This window comes from Harmonia axyridis, chromosome 6 (assembly GCF_914767665.1).
Source record: "Harmonia axyridis chromosome 6, icHarAxyr1.1, whole genome shotgun sequence".
Taxonomy (NCBI): Eukaryota; Metazoa; Arthropoda; class Insecta; order Coleoptera; family Coccinellidae; genus Harmonia; species Harmonia axyridis.
This window is the reverse complement of record NC_059506.1, coordinates 20,920,496-20,947,474: the sequence shown is the minus strand read 5'-3', so window position 1 is coordinate 20,947,474 and position 26,979 is coordinate 20,920,496. Positions and strand designations below refer to the sequence as shown.

At 32.2% G+C, this 26,979-nt stretch overlaps 1 protein-coding gene across 1 annotated transcript in view; it reads right to left on the bottom strand.

Annotated features, from left to right (window-relative positions):
• Positions 1-23,538, bottom strand: part of LOC123682051 (EF-hand domain-containing protein D2 homolog) — a 45,091-nt gene extending 21,553 nt beyond the window's left edge. Inside the window, exon 1 of the mRNA XM_045620441.1 lies at positions 23,080-23,538. Coding sequence (XP_045476397.1) covers positions 23,080-23,249 — 170 coding nt within the window. The 5' untranslated portion in view covers positions 23,250-23,538. The remainder of the gene's footprint in view (positions 1-23,079) is intronic.
• Positions 23,539-26,979: the final 3,441 nt, after the last annotated feature.

Below are 26,979 nucleotides of genomic sequence, written 5' to 3'. Positions count from 1 at the left end.
TCTTCACAATGTCTGCAATCTCGATCATTTTCACTTTAAGGTCATTCAAAATCATTTTGTGAACTTTTTCGTCGGTGATAGCCTCTTTTGGGCGTCCACTGCATTCGCCGTCTTCGGTGCTCATTTCGCCACGTTTAAACTTAGCATACCAATCAATGATGGTTGATTTTCCTGGTGCAGACCCCGAAAAGTTTTCATCAAGCCAGGATTCAGCTTCAACTGTATTTTTCCCCTTCAAAAAGCAATATTTTATCAGCACACAAAATTCTTTTTTTTTCCTTCCTTTTCAAATAACAGAAGTAGCTACACTCACAACGCAATATCTCACAAACTAATGGTCGGACTGCAGTCAAATTTTGACATGTATCGTTTGAAGGTTGGGACTAACTGAAAATCTTATGGATTCAATACTAGCATCGCCATCTGTGAATCAGACCGGGGACGTTTCATTTGACCTAATACATATAAATCAAGTCCCCCACTGAATTGAAAGTATCATTCTGGTATTTTCCTTTGAAGGTTGACTGAATTGTTGAAATTGCAAAATGTGAATTAGAACAAGCGTGTAAATGGTTTTGAGTTAACGAAGGTGCTTTTTGTATTTTTGAGTTATTATGATTATAACATATACCATTTATTCATATAATTATCAGTTTGAAAATTTTAATTTTCTTTTTACATAGAAAAACAGAAAATTAGTGATATCATATTACCGATATTCTTCATCCTATCAGAAAACTTAGGAGGATTATGTGACTCATAACTCGTATAATTGGACTTTTGAAAATGTTTGAAATGGAAGATCCTAACAAAATATGGCATGAAAAACGTGTCGTACAACTACCATCTAGATTGGATGACAAGTTCTTGAACTAATGGAAAAAATATTTGGCTTTATTCGTAAGTTAATGTTTCTCCCATTTTATCAATTGTTAACATGCTCTATTCAACAACTTATAAGACTGAAAATTTCAAAATGGTTTTGGATCAATTTTTTTTTTTTGGATCAACTTTTCACCGAAATTTTTAAGTTAGTCGAGGATTCTGAATTCAAATTGATACCAAAAGATTTCAGAAATTCATATAAAAGAGAATATAAGAGTTGGGGCAATGAATAAGAAATACGTAAACACAAAATAAAACGTTTCATTGCAACTTTCTTATCATTAGATATAGATTATACCTACAGAATGTTTCAAAGGCAAATATGTTCTAATATCCTTTTTTCTGATTGGAGGACAAGGATATATAAGAGAAAGAGGTTGGTTATGATGCTCACGAATATCAAAAGAAGTGAAGAACACTGATCATTGAGTCGTCGTACAAAAATATACGAAAATATCAAAACTATACATTCATTGTTATGCTGACAAATTATGAAATAATGAATGTTTGTAAGGAATGTTTAGCATTCCTTCCTACTTTTTGATTGTATCAATGGCGAATGGAATACGTTATCTTCGTTTGCGGTAATTATTTCCGACCGCAATGCTTCTAAATGGGCAGAAAAACTATCACATCAAAATTACGCACATACAATATTGTATAGGAAATTTTTGGCTGAAAGTTGATAAAATAGTTGGAGGCGATTCTCATGAATAATGGAATGCCCTTTCTTTCAGAGGCAACACCAATTGTCTTTTTCATTCACAATGTTCTTCTACTTTTTAGCATTTTATATTTATTCGTAAAAGGTTCAAATTTATCATATTTTATACATCAGGTTCTGTATTTCCTGTAGATAATTTCATATGATTGGATTGTAAGTATTATTTACCTATATAATAAAATTTTGAACCAAAGCCTCCGGGCAAGCAATCCTGTGAAACGGAAAAAAATCTTGTGGACCATACACAATATGGATTCAGTTATTACAACCTTAAAGACGCTACATCCTAAAATTACTCTCAGACTTGAGCAGTGAATAGTTATGCCGTCAGTAATTGAATGACCACAAAACATTATTATTACTTTTGACTGAAATAATTTAGGTAAAGTTATTGAGACCACCCTAACAAAGCAAAAAAGGTAATGGTTTCAACCGAAAAAATCATAAATGAATTCGCAAATATGAAATAACGAATATCAGCTAATATTCAGAAATTAATTTCAATAATATAATGCTAAAATTGCTAATAACATTTCCTAATTGAAATGAACAACGGCGCAAGAATGAGCGAGTGCTTAAAAGTTCGTGACTTCACGTTAGTGATTTAATCATTTTTTTTTCGACAATCTCCATGGGTTTTTCATGCTTCTGACGATGTAATCAACAATAAATTTTGTTAGAAGCTGGAAATTGTTATTCTATATACAGGGTGTTCCGGGAAGAATGCGAGAAACGGATACTATGGATGAAGGTCATCATGGAGGACTGACATTAAGAGATTTCAATCGCCTGAGTGCCTCCTTTTGGGATATACAGGGAGATGGTCATCTTATGAGTGAAATTTCTCAGTTCAATAATTCTTTAACTGATCAACCGAATAATTTAAAATTTCGATGTTTTGTCACCCTTTACTATCACCCTCCTTCAAAAAAAAAGTCAAATAGTAATATTTGAATTCCTAGACATAAAATCAGTTGATGTTGCATTGAATTTTTGAAATATCATTACAGCCAAAAAATTTAGATCCTTTCTGTATAATGAGAACAATGACTAGAAAAACCTTATTTCTTATAATTCTTTTTCGATAAAATCACACTATCGTATATTCTAAATGTCGTGCCCATAAGTGAATAACAGAAATGATTAAATATTCCGGTCTTGTCAAAGTTATTCCCCTTCAGTGTCATTACTTTTATCAGTGTTGTGCATTCACTCATGCAGGTGTTTTCAGGACAGTAATCGGTTCAAAACCCATGACTCATTCAATTCCCATTTTAATATTCCATACCCTACATTACAAACATAACATTCAACATAACGGGTTGATATTATGTGCTTTTTACCTACTGCGAAATGAAAGGAAGCATTTTTCTGGCATTTTTTACTATTTTAATGTTGTTGGGATATATTGACGGACATATTTCTATTTTTGTTTTTCTATTGTTAATAGCGAACATCCAGATTCATTACAGGATAAATTATTTAGTACGCTTTTGAAAACAATTTGCATAAAAAAATTGGTACAAAAATCGATTGCGTTAACCATAATCGATTTGCATAAAAAAATTGTAAAAAATCGATTGTGTTGATCATAGCAACTCATAAAAACGTTTTATAAAAAAGGAAAAGATACAAAAAACACATAACCATAAAAATATGTACATATTACTATTTGCTACGATGGTACTGAATACAAATTTACTTACAGTAGCTTTTCATAGCTCTAGTGGTTCATATAATTTCTTTTTATTTTGATAATAATTGATATTTTGAAAGTTTTTTTCTACACGTATCGTGAAATTTTGCGTGAAAGTATACATAATGAATCATCCAAAAAATTGGCGCGTTTTTATGTTTTCTTCTCGAGTCAAAAAATTCTGTTTCATGAAGAATATCTATAATACTGGGAAACGACTAACTTTTTCTTTCTACTAAGAACATAAATATTCCCATTTTTTTCCTAATGTATTCATTGACAACGAATTATTTATGATCTCATATTTGTATATGGATAGGTCACGATAGAGGTGTATGCCTAACTCTTTTCATGGACCAATATAGACATTGCAGCAGTCCAGTGGGTATCTATCCTAGGAATAGTACTGCAACAAACTTCCAAGAAAAATCGTTAGTTCAGCGTCATGTAGCTCGAAGGAAGGTCGTCCTCTTTCTGTTCGTTTTCTGCATTTGAACTTGACCTAATGCGGAGTTCAGCGAAATGTACAAGAGGGAAAGATTTATCCAGCTGAAATGCAATTCTCGAGACTCCAGTTCACATACTTGAAAGGTGGATATTATGAGACATTCTCTTTCAGAAACTGAACTTAATTCCGAAAGAACTTGGAATTCATATTCATGAGAAGTAATAGCCTTTTTATATTCTAATTTATTCATTCAAAGTATCGACAGAGGGAATCAATAAATTTCTGATAGAAATATACAAGAGCATTTGAACAGCAAAAAGGATAGCAAATATTACACAAGAATTATTTTCTTCATCTCAGAAACTTGAACCGGGAAAAACACAGGTTATTGGTCGTGATATATCAAAATCACTAAGAAGAAGACTTCAGAAAAAAATTCATCGTTCATTCAATTTCTTAAACTATTATCATTATTATCCTTTAAAATTGAGATATCGCTTTTCAGGCCTTGAATTCATCAATTTTAGAATCATAAGGAAGGACTTTAATATATTATACATATTTATTTTGGCAATGCCGTTACAAATAGTGAGATTTCGAAACAAACCAAATATTTCTTGTTACTGCTGAAACGATGACAAATTTGGGAATATTTGCTTGCCGTGCTGTTGCTAACAATTCACGATGGTGTCAATACGTCATTCCAATTGTAATTTAAATCTGACGTTTTCATTTCATTCGATAAAAACTGGTTTGGTTTAGATATTTTATTTCTCTATTTCAGTATCGTACTGAGTTCATTACAGTTCTAAAAACAATGCTGTAACGAACTCATTACAGCATCGTTTTCAGTTATATTTTTCGTTTCGTGGTTGTTTATACTCACTTCCAATCCTATCAAATTTCAACAAACGTCAATAATTGTCGATATAATATACATAATTTGGATATAGTCAAATGATTTGCAACATTATTCGCAATTTCTCTTAATTCTGATGGTGTTAAATCGATTTCGTCAGACTTAATTCACGAATTTAATACGTCATTGTAAATTATTTCTGAATTCGAAACGTACGATTCATATTGAAATTCCATAATCTGTCAATTTTCATAACAGCCACACCAACTGCCAAAATACAATACAAAATTCACTAGGATATTTAATCTGAATTTTTCATTCGATTTAGACAATATTTCCCAAAACTTGACTGAAATAGAGAAAATATCGTCTAATACTCGCTGCAGAAGGCAATTCCAACACTCATGCGTTCGAAAACTCGCTCCTTCGTCGCTCGTTTTCGAATTTCGCATTCGTGTTGGAATAGGAACCCATTCTGCAACTTGTTTTAGAATATACTATTTCAATCGTTATGAATAATGAGTTCTTTCAAACAGTCTTCTTCAGAACCACTAAATTTGCTATAATTCCAAGCGGGAGAATATTTTTACGATGGTAGAAACGTTTTATAACATCACAGCACTGCTTAATTGAATGAAGTATAATTTTTTTTACAACATACTTCTAAATTTGCATGTTTCTACAAAAGTTGAATTAGCCGTTTTTTTCCTAGATTCTGCAGCAAAAAAACCTTGAGCTCAAACGCAAATTATATAATTTTATTCAACGTTAATTGAGCTCTATCATTTTAAATCCATGACAAACCAGAAAAGTTATCTTGAACCTTCATACCTATTTATTTTTGCATCATTGACCAATAAATTTCCCTGAGAACCAGATATTAAAGTTTATATTTCAGATCCACATACCAATTGAATAATAGGGCCAATTTTTTTGTTAAGCCTCATCTTGAAATCAAATATTTGGCACTTAAGGAGCCATCAATTGAATGGTGGTCAACGATTGGCAAAAATGAATTTATAGGTTCGAAAAACAAGTAACTCAAAAATTTCAGATGAAATTTTGAAAGCTAACAGTATCCTAAAATCTAATGTAAAATATCGTTAACATCAAGTTAGAATATTTTATTCGATTATTTTCTATTATATAACAATCGAAATTAATGCCTAAGAAAGTTGCAGGTTTGAATGAATCCATTAAGATACTGACTTCTCCAAATACTTCGTGGCCCCAACCATTTACAATTTTTCATCGAAAAGTTTACCCGAATTCTCTGAAAAAATTATGATATAAATTCATCAACATGGGAAAACAACTTTTGATTCAAGAAATTGAATTGTAGATATCATTCAAAGACAATTTTAAATTTCAAAATTAATTCAATAGGAATTTTCCATATATGCGTTACTGAATGCTCGACTGAATGTATGGAATCCAAAAACACAATGAAAAAATTTTGATTGCTTTAGTACAAACATCGTTTTTTATATAATAGTGATTTTCTCAGTTTGGGAATTAAATCCATTTTTCATAGCAAAAATCCAGTTTTCGAACTGAAATTTTTTTTTGGTATTTTAATTTTTTGGGATTTCGAAACGAATGAATCTGGGTTTGATTCCCTTTTTTAGATATTCTTGTGGAATTCGATAATAAATATTTATTATATGATTTTCACTTATTTCGTGTTGGGAAAACTTTTTCTTTCGAATTCATTCAGTACAAATTAAAGATTTACAGCTATGCGCAACATTTCGAACAATGCTACTATCTACAGAGAATAAAGCGGAAGTTGTTCCGTATGTGAAAAACACCTGGTTGTTTTTAGCGCAAAAAGATCACCCTAACATTCCCGTGTTACTGCAGATTGATTAACTTCAAGCCTACAATCTATTTTAAGTGCAGATATCATGTAGCAAGGCGTTGCCTAACGGTTAAGTGCAGGAAATATCAGATAGCACAGAAAATAGTAACATCGTGATTTGTGGTAGAAAAAGCACAGGTATCTCACTGACCGCAAAACCATGGGAAATAAAAAAAAGGTAAAAGACGTGCTTGTGTCCCATTGTTGGCGTAGAAACTGTTGATAATAGACTTGCATAAGAAGTGGCTGTTGCATATTCACGTATTTCAACAGATGAGTTGGTTCAAAACGAATCAAATAGACCAAGACTTTAAATGATAATAAAAATGACGAATCTTTTATTTTATTTTGAAGTAATCTTTACTCTGTTATCGTATTTATTTTTCAATTCTTCTCCTCAATCTGGTTACAAACTCAAACTTCATAAAAGAATTATGATATGATCTTTTTTTCATTCAGTTTAATAACAGTTTTTGGTCTACGATTTTAATTAATTTTTTGGATCATGAAAATATGTGCATATTCACAAGTTTACCCATGAATGAATTTTGAAGAATAAAGATTGCTTACAATGTAAAATACAATCTCCAATGTTCTAATGTATGTATAGGTAAACCTCGAGGTAAACATTGATGATATTACCAGGACTATACAAATACGTAATCAATTTTCAACGAAAATAATCCAACTTTAACATGCGCAGTGTTTATCGGTAAACATGAATATAATTTTATTAAATTCATATTTTTATTCAAATCATGCCAATGAAGAATTCGGGTGAATACATCTAGGTCATAATTTTGGTGAATTAATATACCTACTGAACTACTTATAATCATTATTTACCTAAAATAATCTACTTGAGATTTACTTTAATGCCTAATATACATAATATATTTCAAATATTCAATCAATTGATAACACTTATTCAATAAAATAATAAACATATGTAATGATTGTTAAGCACTCGAATTGACGGTATCTCAAATAAATATTTTTCGAGATTTCCACCTTGGTGACACTTGGGAACTCAAAATTTGAAACACCAATGATTTTTAGAGATATAATCATATAAAACTCTATACCTATATAATAAGTTCCTTAGCCTGGCGCACAGATGGCACCACCAATGCCATATATTTTTCTTACTTATCAAGCTTTAAAAGATGCGCGTCAAAATATCGAAACATAGAGTTACATAGTTGTAGATTCTGATGATAACAACTTGGTTGTCGAAACGTGCGTCAAACGCTATTTAAAAATTCCGTGGACAAGACGATTTTGATCGGGAAACCAGAGACCGTTGAGCGGGATCTGGATGGGTGACCCATATATAACGGGTTTTTTTTTCGAGGTATATAACTTTAAGTTGGCATTACTGTTCAAGATGGCGACCGATTTAACAGTTGTGAAGTGATTAATTCTCAGTTTGGTTCGGCAATTCATCATGAATAGACTCACGCCTGAACAACGCTTGCAAATAGTGCAATTTCATTTCGAAAATAATGGTTCTGTGCGGAATACGTATCGCGCACAACGTCCATTTTATTTTGTTAAGCGATGAAGCGCTTTTCTGGTTGAATGGCTACGTCAACAAACAAAACAACCGCATTGGAGTGAAGCTAATCCTCAAGTGTATGTCGAAACACCGTTACATCCAGAAAAACTCACTGTTTGGTGCGCTTTATTGGCTGGTGGAATCAAAAACGATGATGGCCAGAACGTTACAGTCAATGGTGATCGGTATAGAGCCATGATTACTAACTTTTTCATTCCTGAATTGAACAACCATGATGTCCAGGAGCTGTGGTTCTAACAAGACGGCGCAACATGTCACACAGCTCGTACCACAATCGATTTATTGAAAGACACGTTTGGTGACCGCCTAATTTCACGTTTTGGACCTGTGAATTGGCCTCCAAGATCTTGTGATTTAACACCGCTAGACTACTTTCTGTGGAGCTATGTAAAGTCATTGGTCTATGCGGATAATCCACAAACCCTTGACCATTTGGAAGACAACATTCGCCGTGTTATTGCCGATATACGGCCACAAATGTTGGAAAAAGTCATCGAAAATAGGACGTCCAGATTGGACTACATCCAAGCCAGCCGTGGCGGTCATATGCCAGAAATCATATTTAAGATGTAATACCACAATATTATCTTGAGGATGAATAAAATTCATGTCGATCGATCGAATAATCCATCGTTGTTTTATTGCAATTTAAAGTTCTATAGCTCTAAAAAAAACACCCTTTATTATTAAAACATCCACATTATCAGAATGAATTTTGAGAGAAACATTTAGATGAACAATTACGTAAAATATATCGACCTTCTGACTTTATGTCGAATCTTTACACAATTTTTTCAAACTCCATTCTGAATTTTCGCTGTTTGTTCTTGTCCGATGATTTCACGGAATACTTGACGACCACAAACCGTTTTAAGCGATAATAAGATATGATTTATTTTTTTCCTAATAATGATTTACGTAATTGCGGTATTCTAGAGTAAAAATAAGATGCTTTTTATTACTCAACAATACGCTTATTCTAGCCACTGCCTTGAACTCTTCGGCAAAAACTATTTTCCGTCTTTTTCATTACGAACACAACGGTTCACTGAAAACCATCGTTCTATTGGATAAATTCCTGGTTGATCAAAGGCCATAATTTAGAAGTGTAAGTGGGTATCTCGTGCAAAGAGTCCATCGAAACTCAAGTATATAATTCTATGAGTCTACACTACGATTTATTTCAGTTTGAAGTTGATTAAATTGGGACTGGCCTTTCTATTAATTTATATTCAGGGAATGTGATCATAACTGCCCAAGCAATCAATAACTTTTATTTGTATATCTTCATTTGTATATGTATATCTAATGATGAAATGGAAAGCAGAATGACCAATCATGTTTGGCACATGACTTATTATTTTCGTTCATAAAAGTGGAGCTAACTTATTCATCGCACAATGTGATATGAAAAATGTGTGAAAATGTTGAGGATCTGACAGAACATATTAATCCATATGGTGCGTTTCACTACTTGATTTTTTTTTTTGTAGAATAAAATCATTTATGACAAGTATTTTACTTAACTTTTTCTAAGTTTACAGTATTGGCTTTTTTCTGTATGTGGTTCATCTTCATTATTTGTGTTGAAAGTATTGGAGCATCAGTTACAATGGTGCCAATATTCAAAATTTTTCGATTAACGAATTAATTAGAGATTAGTGTATATACAGGGTGGCCACTTTTTCAATGGGATTGTATTGGTAACTTTTAAACCATAAGAGTTAGAAGGTCGGTCAAATGGACAAAAAGTTGCATGCATAGAAGCATTATCAAGCAGTTCAAACAAATCGAGATTATCAGGGCCGGTTTTCGAGATATCATAAGAAAAGTAAATTATGTCATTTTGATTTTTCTTTTTTTCCCACTTCATTTCAAATATCATCAAAAAATGTCACAGGAATTTTTTATTTGACAGTAAATTATCCTCAATTTGACGTGATCAGATTTCGTATCCAACGTTTCGTACTCCCTGGGCCACCCTCAACCTCATTATTTTCAATACAGACCTGCATATTTTATGACACTTTTCGAAATAACTTTTAACGCTGAATTCAACGATATATCATACGATGTCATGCAAAGTTGATTTTCAGGTGATTTTGACCCTTATCCAATTTTCTTCGGGTCGGATCTGTATTACCTTCATTTAGTTTAATTAACAACATGCAATATGCAATAAATTTCGATAAGAAAATCAACTTACCCATCTTGAACTAAATGGAACATATTAGAATCAAAGCAAGAAACCAGTATACTGGTTTCTTGGTTCTTCTTTTATAATACCTAATCATTTGAATATTTCAATTCACAATAATTGAACGAAAGTATCATTTAATGAAAGAAAAATCAAATGATTATTCGAAAGTGAATGAAAATTAATGAAGTAAGTTTTCGAAATGTCCACCATTTTGTAAAATGCACTTTACGGTTCTGGAACCCATACTTCTTATACATTTGCTTGTTTGATCTCCTTGAATACCTTCCAAAACATTCTCAATTTTCTCGCGAGGTATCACTATTGTTGTATTTGTCATTTGTTCCGTTGAAACAAATTACAGAATCGAAATTTATTTTGAGAGCATTACGATATAATTTTTGCAAGGCTTGGTATTCAAATTTAAAATATTCGCGTCTCTTGACTATTTTATTAAGAGCAGTTTTTGAAAAATTCCATTGACTGGCCTCAGTTCTCGATTTTTTTCTGGGTTCGATTGAATTTGGGTCAGAACATTGATATCGTTAATAGACTTGTTTTTTCTTACATACACACCATTAATTTTGGATGAGGGTCAAAATCTCCTGAAAATGAACTTTGAATGACATTGTATGATATATCGTTGGATTCAGCGTTAACAGTTATTTCGAAAAATGTCATAAAATATGCAGGTCCGTATTGAAAAAAATGAGGTTGAGGGTGGCCCAGAGAGTACGAAACGTTGGATACGAAATCTGATTACGTCAAATTGAGAATAATTTACTGTCGAATAAAAAATTCCTGTAACATTTTTTTATAATATTTGAAATAAAGTGGGAAAAAAAGAAAAATCAAAATATCATAACTTACTTTTCTTATGATATCTCGAAAACCGGCCCTGATAATCTGGATTTGTTTGAACTGCTTGATAATTCTTCTATGCATGCAACTTTTTCTCCATTTGACCGACCTCCTAACTCTTATGGTTTAAAAGTTACCGATACAATCCCATTGAAAAAGTGGCCACCCTGTATAGTGATTAGGGATTCACGGCTTGGCTTGATTTTCAAGCTACTTGGCTTGAGCTTGACTTGATTTGTCAAGTAGAATCTCGAGTCGAGTCAAGTCAAGTATTTATTTATTAATTACTTGAATCATATCAAGCTACTTGATTTTTAGCACTTTTTTTGTGTATTGTCACATCAATAAAAAAATGATGAAATGAGAAGGAACCTTGGAAAAAACACTTTTATTTATTATTATTATTTATTGGTACACTTATTGTATAAAAGAACCGAAAATATCAATTTTTTTGAAATAGAAACATAACTTCAATCACTATAAATCATAACAAAATAATCAAAAATAAAGTTTCTTAATATTGAGGAACCTCCAGGCTTTGTTTGATTCCATCATTTTTCATCCAGGATCTAAGACGCATGAGGCATCTTATAGATTTGTCGTTTAACTTATTGTAACTGCGGGAAGCTCTGGAAAAATTGTCTTTCAACAGAAGCTGAAGATGCTGGCGTTGATAAAATACTTGGCCCTTTTGGCCAAGTTTGGAAATATATTTCTGAAACTACCAAAATCTACCACTAGATTTCAAAGATGTGAGAAAACTACTAAAAAAGTCACACTGGCGAATGCTTCAGTCTCTCGGCGCTCGAGGAATCCTCTGATTTAGACTATGCGCGCACAAGATTACAAAAATATATGCCGTGCGACAAGTGCATATCATATCAAGCTTGATATCAAGTCAAGTAATAAATATCTAAAAGCAAGTCAAGTATGTAATTTTTCACGAACCTGATTTTCAAGTCAAGTATTTGGTTAAATTGTCAAGTTACTTGGCTTGATGAATTCCTAATAGTGATTCATTATTTGCAATAATATTAACATTTAATTATTTCGGATAACCTTTCGAATTATTGCAAGAATGTTTTCCAAAACTTTTGAAATGTTTGTAGTTCTCGTTTTGTAACACTTTCAATCTCAAAAACTAGTTATTATTTGCAAAAAATTGATACAAATGTCGATTCGATTAGAATCAAATATTGCATTGTGAAATAACATTTTCAAGTTTCCTGCAGCGAAAAGAAGAATATCTAAAAAAATTACCCAATATTTCCGTGAATGGGTACAGAATACGAGGAGTTATGATTTTGGACGATGAAATACTTAACAATTTCAACCATGGTGCAAAATTATAAGCGGATCACATCATAGAACCCTAACAAAATCCAGGAGAATATCAAAAAAATTCAACCAATATTTAGAAAAACAATTTGTGTAAAATGTTTTCCTAATTTTTTTCAAACTAACATCGATTTGATGGCTGCAATCAATGCTATGCATTGATGAAGATCGATGTTCCATACTTAGAATGAACTGGAACAAAAGATTCAATCAATAATAACTGAAATAGTACAACTTGATAACCAATTCTTCGAATCTGATTCCAATATCATTTATCAATGGGACAAATATAAGCACAACAGAACCATTTCTAGAAATAATCGATTGAATCAACAGGAAAAACGCTGCTTGCAACTTACCATTGTTTACTAGGTGATAACAGAAAATTGGCAAAATTTACACGAATTCGATATTGCGAAAGAACTGAGTCATACTCTGGTTTTATTTAGTCATTAAGTACAGTTTTGTTTCATTGAGATTTTATCGTGTTCATAACATCCTTCGAATTTTCATGACTAAGTTTCGGTTATGGTAGATAAAAGATTCTACACGAGTATGATAATGAAATGAAATGCGTAGGTTCAGCATTTATCGTTCGAAAGATGTCGTGAAATATATCTTATAACATTGAACTTGAACACGAACAACGAAGCTTGTGGTTGTTTCATTATTTTCGAGAATTCTTTGAAATTAATGGAGAAAGGGCACAGATTCCAACTACCTCGAGAGTTTAATTTTCAAACCAACACAATGCCAAAAATTTGTTATTAGAAATAAGGAACAAAGAGTAATTTAGAACAGATATATGCTCTGATTCAAATCTTTTGATATAACATTGATGACTACATATTGGTTAATTCGAGGGTTCATTATTTTCGACAATTAAATTTTGGGATTATTCGAAAGGAAGAATTTATCTTCTATTCTGAAATTTTATATTTACCTCCAGATTGTTTGAAGAAATGAATGAAGGAAACAATATCTGCTACATAATGGATTTAAGAAATTTAATACTGAATTCAATATTTCTTTCCGAGCACTCATAGTTTTAAACTAGAAATTTTTCCAATTTGTAATTGTTTTTTAGCGCTCCTTCTCTGAACAACTTGGTATGTATTTCATCACGATGTCTGTATTTTTTAATTTCGAGTCGGCAATAACCTACAACGATTTTATGTATGACGTATCTATGGTCAAATTGAATTCTGTCCGGCCGTAAACTCTCGAATGAAAGAACTTAGAATCATTTTTATTTCCAGGGTAGGTTCGGATATCAAATGACATGGCGAAATCTGTCTAGGGGTTCCGAAAATATAGACCTTCGAAATTTTGTCCTCCTAATAATTTCAAAAAAATCAATTCGATTGAAACAAAATTTTGTATTCAGAATGAAAATTTCAAGCATAGTGCTGAATTTTATGTTGATTACATCATTAAAACCAGAGAAAATCCAAGAATAATTTCAGAACAGAAACGAGTTGTGATTTTTCGTATGTAAACTAATAATTTCAAGCCACATGCAAAAATTCGTATCGAATATTCAGGAAGAATATAGAAGTTCAAGTGCAATAAACTTGAATTTTGCGTCTCTATGTGACAATAGATGAAACATGGCTCCATCATTTCACTCCGGAGTCCAATCGACAGTCAGCACAGGAAAAACCGATTCAAAGCGATGAAAAACACAACAGTCAGCAGGCAAGGTTACGGTATCAGTCGCGGCATCAGTATTGTGGGATGCGCAAGGTATAATATTCATTGATTACCTCCAAAAGGGCCAGACAATCAACAGCGATTATTATATAGCGTTATTGGATCGCTTGAGAGATGAAATCATTAAAAAATGGCCCCATTCGAAGAAGAAAAATGTGCTGTTTCATCAAGACAATGCACCGTGTCACAAATCAATGAAAATAATGGCAAAATTGCATGAATCGGGCTTCGAATTGCTTCTGCATCCACCGTATTCGCCAGATCTGACGCCCAGCGACTTTTTCTTATTCTCAGACCTCTAAAGAATGCTTACTGGAAATAAATTTATCCCAATGAAGAAACAATCGCCGAAACTGAGGCCTATTTTGAAGCGAAATACAAATCTTACTACAAAAATGGTATCGAAAAGTTGGAAGATCGCTGAAATCGCTGTATCGCCCTCGAAGGCAACTATGTTGAATAATAAAATCGAATTTTGCCAAAAAAAATGTGTTTTACTATGCTAGATCGGGGACTTTTCAATTGGCCTGTCATGAACTGAATATTGGAGAGGAATATTTTAATACAGAAACTATAGATATCAACTACTGAATATTGACTGGAATATTCCTTGTACCAATTGGAATCGACATTTTTGGAATCAGCTCAGCTAGAGTAATCAGAAAATTGAGACAAAATGGGGGTGTTCCATTTAAAAAAATGACGGTGACGTAATTACTCGAAAGTAATTCACCCTATATATTAGATTATAAATTTAAAATACGGTAAATTGAAATGAAAATCGACGTGTTTCAGGGCTATTTCTTAAAATGGTGTGTTTAGCTAAAAATGAATTTGTTCCATACTTTACGGACACAGTGTATAAATGTGTGGAAAAGAAAGATCATGATATAATACCCATCTTGGATAACTACACAATGGGTGTCTATAACTGAATAACATAACTCACAGAATATTTTAGAGTATTATTTAAAATTGAGATTATGTGGACACTTGGATGTAATGATCGGGAAAAAATTATAATTAATATAATAATACAATGAAATTTAATTATTTCACTGATGAAGAGAAATGTCAAACGAATTGTTCTAAATTACATGTTACATCCTTATTGATAGTGAAAACTGAATAGTCTCAGAAACAATGAAAAGAGATTTTTTTCTCATCAATGGTGAAAAATTTTGCAACAGGATAATTAATAATTGTAAATAATTGGATGAAACTGTAGCGTAGAAAATGTATCGTTCATGTAAGATATTTCGAAGTCGATCTCTTTTCTTGTGGATCATTTAATTGTAAATAATTCATGTAGAGTAGATACGAAAAATTAATTACTGTAGAGGAAATTGAATCTCGTACCTACTGGCCTTGTAAACATCGTAAAAACTTCCAAGAATGTTGATTAAATGGTTCATAAATATTTGAAATGCCATTAGGAATTTGTTTGTTTTTTTCTGGAATCTGGGCTTATTTATGTTCTATATCAGAGTAAATATACTGTTATCTCCGTCTGAAAATAATTCTGAAACAAGTGTAAGAGAGGTTTGTTTGCACTCGGTACGTAAAGAATTAAGAACATCCACTGTATAAGGTAGGATTTCAGCTATAAAAGTATAGGTTATTATGAAATAATTTGTATGGAAACATAATAGAAATATTAAAATGGGCATCATTAATTACTAAACCAGGACACTCGCTAAGTTCTTGGTGTACAGAAAGCAAATAATTTTTTTTCTCGTTATAGTACCAAAGATTATAGAGTTAAGTCTGCATCGAGATATTGAAGATTGAGCGACGCTGCTATTGTTGTTTAAAAATTGGACCAAAAGAGTTTCATGTATTGATAATACACCCTTCTTCATTGGGGAAATATTTTGAATATTCTTCCTGAATTTTCCACGGTTGTGATCATTTGTCGGATCAAAATTTTGCACTAAACCCCAAATTGTTCATTCATATATACAGGGTGGACAAATTTAGATGTTTTAGCACACAACTTTTAAACCAGAAGAGATAGACAAAATCTGATAACAAGTGGTATTCATTCATTTTTGGCTACCTTCTTTTTTTTTCGAGTTATAAGCGAAAATTGGAAGATGGCGATATCGAAAACATTTTATATCTCCGCTAATACTGATGATAGATCGCTGGAATTCAAAATTATACAGGCATACTTTTACCTAGAATCTATTGGCGTGCTCGTCTTTTCAGCAGGATTTTTAATTACGAAGCTATGAACCCAAAGTTATGTTTTTTAAATGGAAACACTAGATTTCTGTGCCATTTTTGTACAGCCTAATTTTTTCTGATTTCAAAAATATATAACGTCGTATAGTTTGTATCAATATAAATAAGAAAATGGTCAAAAATTTTTTTTATCTGAAAATCTCAATATTTCTATGGTTTCAACTGTTGATGCCGTTGATGGGTACAGAGAAATAGAGCTTCCTATAACAAGACCAGTATCCTTCCGTCAAACTGATTATTTCTATGGTTTTTTCTAATATCTACAAAATTCGAATCAAGTTATATTTTATAAATTTTTATTTCAAAATGGATTCGGAAATAACGAAAATATTGTAATGAGATGGATGCATCAGAAGACTATTTTCATAGATCTCTAGAATGATTAAGCACAAGTACCTACCTAACAACTTCAAATAGCATAAGCAATTAACGCATCCATCTAATCACAATATTTTTGTTATTTCCAAATCCATTTCGAAATAAAAAATTTATAAAATATGTCTAGATTCGAATTTTGTAAAAATTATTAAAAAACATAGAAATTATCAGTTTGGCGAAAGGACACTGGTCTTGTTTAGGAAGCTCCATTCCTCTGTGTCCATCAACGGCATCAATAGTTGAAACCATAGAAATATTGAGACTATATATTAGTTGAAAAATGGTTGTTGAACATTTTTTATTATTCATATTGATACAAACCATATAAAAAATATTAAGCTCCCAAGAATTGGTACAGAAATGTAGAGTTCCCATGCATTAAAGAAAAATCGAGAGAAAAATTAACTTTGGGCCATAGCTTCGTAATTAAAGAACCTGCTAAATAGACGAGCACGCCACTGGATTTTACGTAAAAAAGTGCCTGTATAATATTTTGATTTCAGAGCTCTATCATCAGTTTTAGCGGAGATTAGCGGAGATATAAATTTTTTCGATATGGCTATTTTTCCAATTTTCGCTTATAATTCGAAAACAAAAGAAGGTGGCCAGAAATGAATACTACTCTTTTTAGTTTCCCAAAAAAAGAAAAAAGAACGAGAATGGGGTATCAGATTTTGTCTGTCTCCTCTGATTTAAAAATTGTATTGCTAGAACATCGAAATTTGCCCACCCTGTACACTTAAAATCTCAACTCCAACGTTTTCATGGCCACGAAAATATTGGATTACATTTTTCGATATTTTTCTCGAATTTTCAGTGGTTCTGAATACGCGATCAACATAAAATATAACAGGATCGAAAACTTCATAAAGATTTATGAGCCTTAATCTATACAACATACATCAAGTTTTTCTCCCGAATATCTACAAATCATTCATTATTTACTCAATGATCAATTTTATTGGCATGTTCATGATGTACGCTTGTAGGGTCAACAATCTGTTCCTAAAATAAATCCATATCAATTTGTTTTGATATAAGAATATGATCATTTTTATTTTTCTAATAAGACGATCACAATTTAAGTATGAAAAATTTACGATAAATGGTTTCGGTTCAATGTCAAACATATATTGTTCTATTATATAAATTATTTTGGCGAATTAGTTTCGAATGAAAATGTGTAATTTTATACAGGATGTACATATATGAATAGTTGCGAAAAAATTTAGGTGGTGATTCCTAGTCAAAAAATCTTTCATATAAACTTTTTTTTAGAGTCCCCCTTGCTTAGTTACAGACCCCTTAAGATGGCGCTCGAAAAGTAGTTTATAATTTTTTTCTTAAAAACCAATAAATTCACGAAAATGAAATTACGCTGACATTTTATGCGGCAAAGGGCCATTCAAATAAATGTTTGGTGTTGTTCGTCTTTGATGCCAAGGGGTATGAAAAGACACCCCGCAATCTTTTTTCGCAATAACTTTTTCTATATTCATATTTTACAGTAAGAATATCAATTTTGGATAAACTGGTCAATTCCTTACAAATAAGGTCGCTTGAAATGCTTTGCTGATATTCACGGTTTTTGAAAAAAAATTATCAACAGATGATACGCCTGAGTTTTGAGGCTTTAATTATTTTCGATCTTAAATTTATCCAATAGGCGAATGTCAAAACGATATTTTTATTGAGAACTGATACAAATTTAATTTGAATGTAACAAAACAATACAATTATCATATTAACTTTTCACAAATTAAAAACTACTTTTCGGGCGCCATCTCTAGGGGGCTGTAACTAAGCAGGTGGGGGCTCAAAAAGAAATTTTTATGTGAAAGACCCACCTCATTTTTACAAGGAATCGTCCCCTAAATTTTTTCGCAACTATTCATATACACCCTGTATATTTAATTTTATATAATTACTTTCAATGATTTAAAGTGGGTTATTTTCGAAGTTTTCCGAAATTAATAGGATGAAACTGAGGATAAAACATTTTTCTTGGGTTTACAAAAAGGAGAATTCATTTTTCAACGTATCGTTGGAGCGTTTTATATGGAATTGTGTATTAAAACTAATTTGCTGTTGTTTTTTTTTTCGAAAATTATTTGCTGCTATGGCCTATTCAACATATCCAATAACAATGTTTCATTGTGACCGATATTGTGACCCTTTTGGCTCTGGAACAATCATATATGTATCATGCGAGGTATCATGATTGTCAATGAATATATTCATTATTCGCAAGAAATCAAATTACTTAATCGCAAAGCATGGGAAAACTAGTATAAGCATTACCAGCGAAATATTTTGGTTTGAATCAGAAATATTGCCTTGAACTCAGATTTGCGATATAATGAAAAACCAATAATAAAGAATGAATGAACCGAGGAATAAACATGGCTCATTTTCAGGCTCGATTTTTGAAGAATCAATTAATTTCAACTTCATAAATTCAACTATTTTCCAGCTATAATAAAAAATTCGAAAATGGCGTGAAATGAACTCTTTTCAGTAGTAACCATTGGTGAAATCATTTGTTCTTTATTGCAATTAGTTTTGAAGGTATAATACAAACTTGTGTATTTCCAAATATTCCAAATGAAAATTTCGATAAACATAAAATAATTTTTCCCATTTCAAAAATATATAACATGAAATATAAGTTTCTTCCTAGGTTTCTTCTTAAACTATAAAATCATCAGAAGTTTCAGTTTCACACGGCAAATCAACCATTAAGTGCCTATCAATGATAATGAGAAATCAATTAAAAATTTGGTGGCCACCAAGGTCTCCGGATTCAACACCGTTAGATTTTTTTTTTCGGTCACAGTCGAAGAACAACATTTATCAATTTGAGAATGTTGAAAAAATCTGAAAGTGTTAAATCCGGAGTCCTTGGCGGCCTATGAATATTTTAATTGTCTTAAGTTCACTTATTATCATAGAAGGTACTTTCGATCATTTTTTTAATTTGATATGTAATTTATATATTATTTTATATATATTTTTGAAGGTTTTATTTCATACCTATATAAATTTGAATTGTTTACATAAAAAACACAAGTTTGTAATATAACTTCAAAACTAATTGCAATAAAAAATTAATTATTACACCAAAAGATTTTACTGGAAAAAGTACCTGTAGAATGTTTTATTTCATGTTTATATAGTACCAGTGATAAAGAAGTCACTAGACAACGAATTTGGGACACCTGACACATTCGATATTTCTTCTCGTAAGATATCTAGTGACAAACGATAATATATAGTTTGTAAAGAGTAGCGCAATTATCATCACATGGGAAACCCAGACCAATAGGTGACGAAGAAAGTAAAGTGATAAAAACATCTTATCATTTTTATTTGTAGACAAATTTCGTGCTTGCGTTTTTTCAGGATTTGATGACTCCGAGTATATCCACAATGATTGCAAATTTTTTGTGTATTTACTGAGGTACGTCCAGTGAAATTTCATGACGGAATAATAATTTAACTAGATTAAAACGATTTTTGTAATATATCTATTGAATGTTCACTTTCTCCATTGAAGTAATTAATGTTACTTAGTCAATAAAGTCGGAACCTGCTTTTTGTCGTTACTTCAATCGAGTAAGGTAATGATTGTATTAATTAACGATCGTAATTAAACATCGTTTGATGAAACTTAGTAGGTTATTACAAGTTTTTTCATTTGCGGAATGATATATACTTTAAAGTCATATTAGGAATTGCTGCGATTTCGGATTCAAAAGCTTTTAATTCTTTTATTCACTCGTTGAACAATACATGATTTTGTGAACCAGTTTATAGATATTTATAATTAATGAGATATTTACGTAATCAAATTTTAATTCCATTCATTAAGTCATTCAGAAGTAGGAAAATTTCAGCAAATTAGCTACTCAACCTTTCACTTGTAATTATTCAAAATGTTTCCTGAAAGTCTTGATGACATAGGATGTTCTAATATCCATCAGGAAGTAGGTAGCTATTTGGAATAAGGTAATGACGTAAAAAATATATTTAGTTCAGGTATTTTAGCGATTCTGTAGTTGTAGTTATGGGACGAGATCAGAATTCATAGATTATCTTCTTCTGAAAAAAATAGATAATTCCAAAACTATATCGAAGCTAGGAATTGGCGTTGAAAAGTATTATAGTTAAAACAATCATGGCGAGACATACCTATTTATTATTTCATTATACGTTGTCTAAATTGGTTTGAATATAAATTTTTCAAAATTTGATTTGATTTTCTGCATCGTATTCATGATGAGCTAGATGATCAATGAGTATTACAAATAATTTTTGAACAACGTTCCAGCAAATGTTTCTGACAGTTTTCGGGATAACCTTTGGACGGTGAAAGGATTTATTCTCGAATTTTTTTAATTCGATTTTTGGACCCAGTTTCAGAATGTGTGAAATCCTAAAAGATAATTCAATATTCGTCCATTATTTATCTAGAACTTTTTCCAGAGAACTGAAGCTATTCGAATAAAATTTTGAATATCTAGTAGCTAATATATTAACGCAACGCATTGTTATCTGAAATGTAATCCTTTCAGCTCTGAGAATACGATTTTCAAGGATTGAAATTAAGAAATTATTGTTCCAATTAGCAAACATGAGATCGTAGTACTTGCTACGAAGTACAAATATATCAATTGTTATCCCATTTTTATTCAGTTAACCTGAAACATTCCGTGCTACAAGGAAAAATAATAAAAAGTTGTATACGGTGTAGAGGTTGTAGATTCTTTTCTTCTTTGTCCCTTTTTATGAATTATGATATCACGAAGCTTTGAAACTTGATCAAAGTATTTCAACAACCCAGTTTCTATGTGAAAAACATTGCTCTACCTATTTTAGTTGTTTGAGTGAGATTGAAAATCTCCTATTTCTTTGAATGAAAATAATATTTACCCCTAATACAAAGAAGGTTGCGTGGAACTGATAGGTATGGGTATGAAAAAGAATGAAAGGGGGCCATTGTATTTCAGAACTGGGATATATACAGTTATGTAGTAACCTCGGTAGTAACACTTTTCGAAGAATTATATTGCATCCATTCATGGTGTACAAAGAAGGTTTTCGTCTTCGAAATAGAGGGTACTTACATTTCCTGAAAAACAAATAGACAAACCGAGATGAAAACTTTGAGAGCAGAAAAGATAAGTTCATCATTTCATGGAATATATTTTCGTTTCAAGTTTACTCTCGAGTTCTCTACTACCTAGTAGATACCTTGGTCTATTCAACTCCAATGTTTTTTTCTAGAATATTCTAGAACTTGTAAGACCACAACTAATAGAATTCTTACTGAAATCCATTGTCCAATGTATTATGTATTCAATATAATTAAAAGATGTACTTAATTAGTGTGAAGTGGAATATTTTCGCCAATTTTTTGTTTGTTTTTGAATACATATATAATAGGTATAAAAAAATTAATAATAAAATCCAGTTTAGGAATTCTGTTTTATTGTACATTAAATGAACTGGCAGAAATAATTATTGTAATTTTTGAGAAATTCAACAATTTGAACTTGGTAACACCGAGAAAAGAAATATATAGGTATACTAATGACTGTCAGCTTTAAATCAGGAAAGTCAAAACAGAAAGGTGATTTCCAGGTATCTCTTATTATTACTACACACGTGCTCATTTATTGACAAACAAAGAATTGAAAACATGTTATGACAACCTTTGTATCTCTCCACAGAACCACATATAGATGAATAAATAACTGTAGATTTCATTAATTAAATAATGAAAAAGTTGATGTGCACAACTTTAATATCTATTGGTTAATAATATTTTTGCTCGTATTTTGCTTAGATTTGGGTATGAGTAAAATCTGTCAATAATTGAAATTTTTGTAATTGTAATGTCCTTGTTTTCTTCCCTAAATTTTTATTAACCAATTTGAATATTTTCCGAGATATTTTCCTATTCTAATATTAAGTATGTATATGAAATTAATTGGAATTTTCGCATTCTTCGTCTTCTTATAATTTTTGAATATTATCCATGTCGTTATTTCATTTTTCATATTTCATTTATATTCAATATCAAATCAAATATAACAACCAAATAATTTTCACAATTTTTTTTGCCAACAATGTGGCTACTTCAGGTCAATTTCAATTTTGACCGATTTCATCAGTCGAAATGTAAAATATTTATGCAAATTATTTTGTTTCATTTCAATCGCTTAGTTCTTGAAAGTGCATAATCACGCTCCCAAAAAGAAGAACCAGTAAGGGTGAGTGCCAGAACTTACCTCTTGAATACAGCCTCATACTGTTTGATCTCTTTTCTGGTAAACTCATGGAACTCGGTGTAAACATTGACAACCCTATATGAGACTCTAACACTATCACCATTGTCCAAAGCGTTGTTGATCTCCTGTCTCCTCATCAACACTGAATTCAACTCCGAATCTGCTGGCATTTTCGTACGAAAATCGATGTTTTCAACAAAGAAACTCAACTGTTAAATGCTGCGATTCTTCGCGTTGGTAACACGCACTGACAGCACGTGCCTGAAAGCGAGAAGCTACAAGAAGCCGGTTCTTCTCTTGGCGATTCAACGCGCAACTATGTTGTCCTATTCGGTAGGTAGGAATCGAAGTTGGCGTGGAATGCACAGCACGCTCGATTTTGAATTTGGCGGTGGACGCGCAGGCGCGATTTTTTTAAAGTGAATGCAGCCGAATGCGGGGGATGCGAATTCGAGAGGCCTTGCAGCGAAATATGGATTGGGCCGTGGATGCGTGTTTTATAGGTGCGATGCGGTTTGAAATTAATTCCAATGGGAATGGGGAGCGCATCTTTTGCAATTTTCGCCGTTCTGCATGGGCGCCCGCAGAAATTTTTTTTCAGGGAGGTGCAAAATGAAAATTATTGAAAAACGATAAGGCTTCCATGATTGTCTTTGAAAACCGGAAAATTGTTGAGAATCCATTACTTTCCTGTTTTCCATGCCCTTTGGATTGAGAAAGTAATATTGAGGGTGTTGTGCTGAAAAATGAGGCAATCAAAATCTGCTGGCACTCACGCCGTTCTATGATGGTAGACAGACATTTACTCAGGGAAGCACATAAAAAATGAGAGATCGAAACTTGCAAGCAGGACAATGAGAAGATCGCAAGCAATGGATTCTAGGCATCGTACAACGTCGTCGCACGTTTTTTAAACCGATATGTATATATAGCACATAAAAAATGAAAATACAAATCTAAGCTAGGCTTGTGTTGTGTAGCTTGATCGTTAAATGAACTAGTGGAAAAAATTGAAGGATTGAAATAAAATTCAAAATTTTCAACGGTTTTTCAAACGGCTGTATTTTTGATAAAAATGGTCGTATCTCAATTTGAAAAAAAAAATTTTTAAAGCTTGAAGTTTAGGGATACCGTTATGAAAAAAATTTCAAGCAACGTGTATTGCTAAATCTTAATGAAACAGTAAATATAATTTTTGCGAATTTTTTTAGTTTTTATTTTTGGCATACAAACTCGGAAACATTTTTTCCAACTTAACCAACCATATGGATGAGAAAACTTGTTCACTCTGCTTGAAATTTTTTCTTTCAAAACTTCGTTACGAGCACTTCTCGCCGAAATATTTTAAATATCTTGGAAACCAATGATTGCACAAAAAAATTATAGGATGTTTCGAAATATTGAATGAAATCGCTACAGGAAGTTACTATTGGATTTTTGAAAAAAATGTTTTTCGTTATCTACATAGATTTGAAAGTTGAGAAAAAAGGGCTTTCGGAGGTTTTTGGGATAATCAAGCGCTGAATTGAAAATATCGAAAAAACCATCAATGCGTTTTCATCACCTCAAAAATATCACAGAATATCAATTCAATCCATGGAGCGGTTTCTTTGTTTAATTCGATTGAATTGAATTGGAGGCCAATTCACAGGTCCAAAACGTGAAATTAGGCGGTCACCAAACGTGTCTTTCAATAAATCGATTGTGGCACGAGCTGTGTGACATGTTGCGCCGTCTTGTTGGAACCACAGCTCCTGGACATCATGGTTGTTCAATTCAGGAATGAAAAAGTTAGTAATCATGGCTGTATACCGATCACCATTGACTGTAACGTTCTGGCCATCATCGTTTTTGAAGAAGTACGGACCAATGATTCCACCAGCCCATAAAGCGCACCAAACAGTCAGTTTTTCTGGATGTAACGGTGTTTCGAAAAAAACTTGAGGATTAGCTTCACTCCAAATGCGGCAGTTTTGTTTGTTGACGTAGCCATTCAACCAAAAGTGCGCTTTATCGCTAAATGGACGTAGTGCGCGATACGTATTCCGCACAGAACCATTATTTTCGAAATAAAATTGCACTATTTGCAAGCGTTGTTCAGGCGTGAGTCTATTCATAATGAATTGCCAAAACAAACTGAGAATAAATCACTTGACAGCTGTTGAATCGGTCGCCATCTTGAACAGTAATGCCAACTTAATGGTATATACTTCGAAAAAAAACACCCGTTATTAGAGCTATCAACATGAAATTCGATACAAAAATATATTGTTATACTGCATTCATCCTATAAATATTTCACAAACTCACATTCTTCGTAATAAAGGTTAAATATAGGAATTAAAATACTTTGTAGATTGTAGACGTCTGTTAGTACGAAACTACGAAAGTTATTGTCATTAGATAAAGTTTTTACTTTACAAATACAAATAAATCCGGAATCGTTTCACCATTCACGAGAAAAATGTTCATTATTTCTCATATCGATCCTTTGGAACTGTTCGAGGAAAAATCATTTTTTCGGCAACCGTCCGGGAAGTGCTCACTTCCCGGACGCTTTTTCGCTGAGAAAGTAGCATTTTCCGACCTAGTCCGGAAAAAATTAATTTCTTGGAAAATTAAGACCACTCAAAAATAGATCATCAGTTTATTACGAATTAAATCTCATTAATTTATTGTTGTGTTGAGAAAAGATCTCCTTAAAGATACGATTGTTTTCATAAAAAATCAAGAATTCGAAGCGAAATTTTTCCGCATTACATTTCCTTCTACGTTTTAGAAAGTCCAGATAATTGTTAACTAACATCAGAATGGTCGTAGAATACCAAACATATCACGGTCAGTTTCAACATAATTGTGTAAATCTAAGTATGTTTGAAGAAATACCATCTTTGTCAATCGAATTTTTAACTTCCTGTTTCCGAATACGTATCAGAGTAAAATAACCACAAATAGTTGTTTTATGTCAAATTCTTGCCGATATGAAGCATTGAAGTTTAAGGTGATAACCACGATCAGTAGTTTTTGTTCAAATTTTTTTTCAGTTTTGGAATCGTTCGGTTAAGAAACTGGTTAAATTTTCACAGTTTATATTTTGAAATGTGTAGAATACAAAAGACGTATAAAATTATGTACAGTCAGAAGCTTTCGAGCGTGTTTTCATTTTGCGCCAATTGCTCCTTTGGAGGCTATTCTTTATAGCTATATTTGAGATGCAATTCAGTGATAAATTATTAGTCATTGTGGTTGGTTCTGATGAAAATAACTTCCTGATATTCGGCATAAAATTCTGTAGGATTTCAGATATGCCTACTTATGCGTTTCGTCCCTGGCACACACACCGGACTCATCAGTGTGACTTTGGTATATTTGTGTGTGCCGTGTCACAGACGTTTGGGGAATTTATTATTATCGGGAGCCGCCGGGACTCGAACCCGGCACCTTGTCGCATCTCGGCGAGTGAGTCTACACTCTTAACCTCTAGGCCACCGAGTGCTGTGTTTATTGTTGTTATGTGGAGCTTTATGAGAAGCCGCCACAATTCAAATGATTATTACACAAACCAGAACTGAATAATTTTAAGCTACTGGGACCACTCGTGAAATTTCCACACTCCATATTTTGAAATGTGTAGAATACAAAAATCGAAAGAAGCTCAGGAGCTTCAGAGCGCTTGTAGTTTCTTACGCTAATTACTCCCTTGAATACCCCAGGATATAGGTATATCATATACAGGGTGTCCGAAAAAATGTGGAAAATCTCTCGGATTCAAATAGAACATATAAAAATAAGATGACAAGTTCCATCATTTTTTCCTAGTGGCTCTTCCTACGGAGATACGGCCTCCTACATGACGTCACTGGAAATCCATTTTTGTGGAGTAAATTTCAAATTATGTAC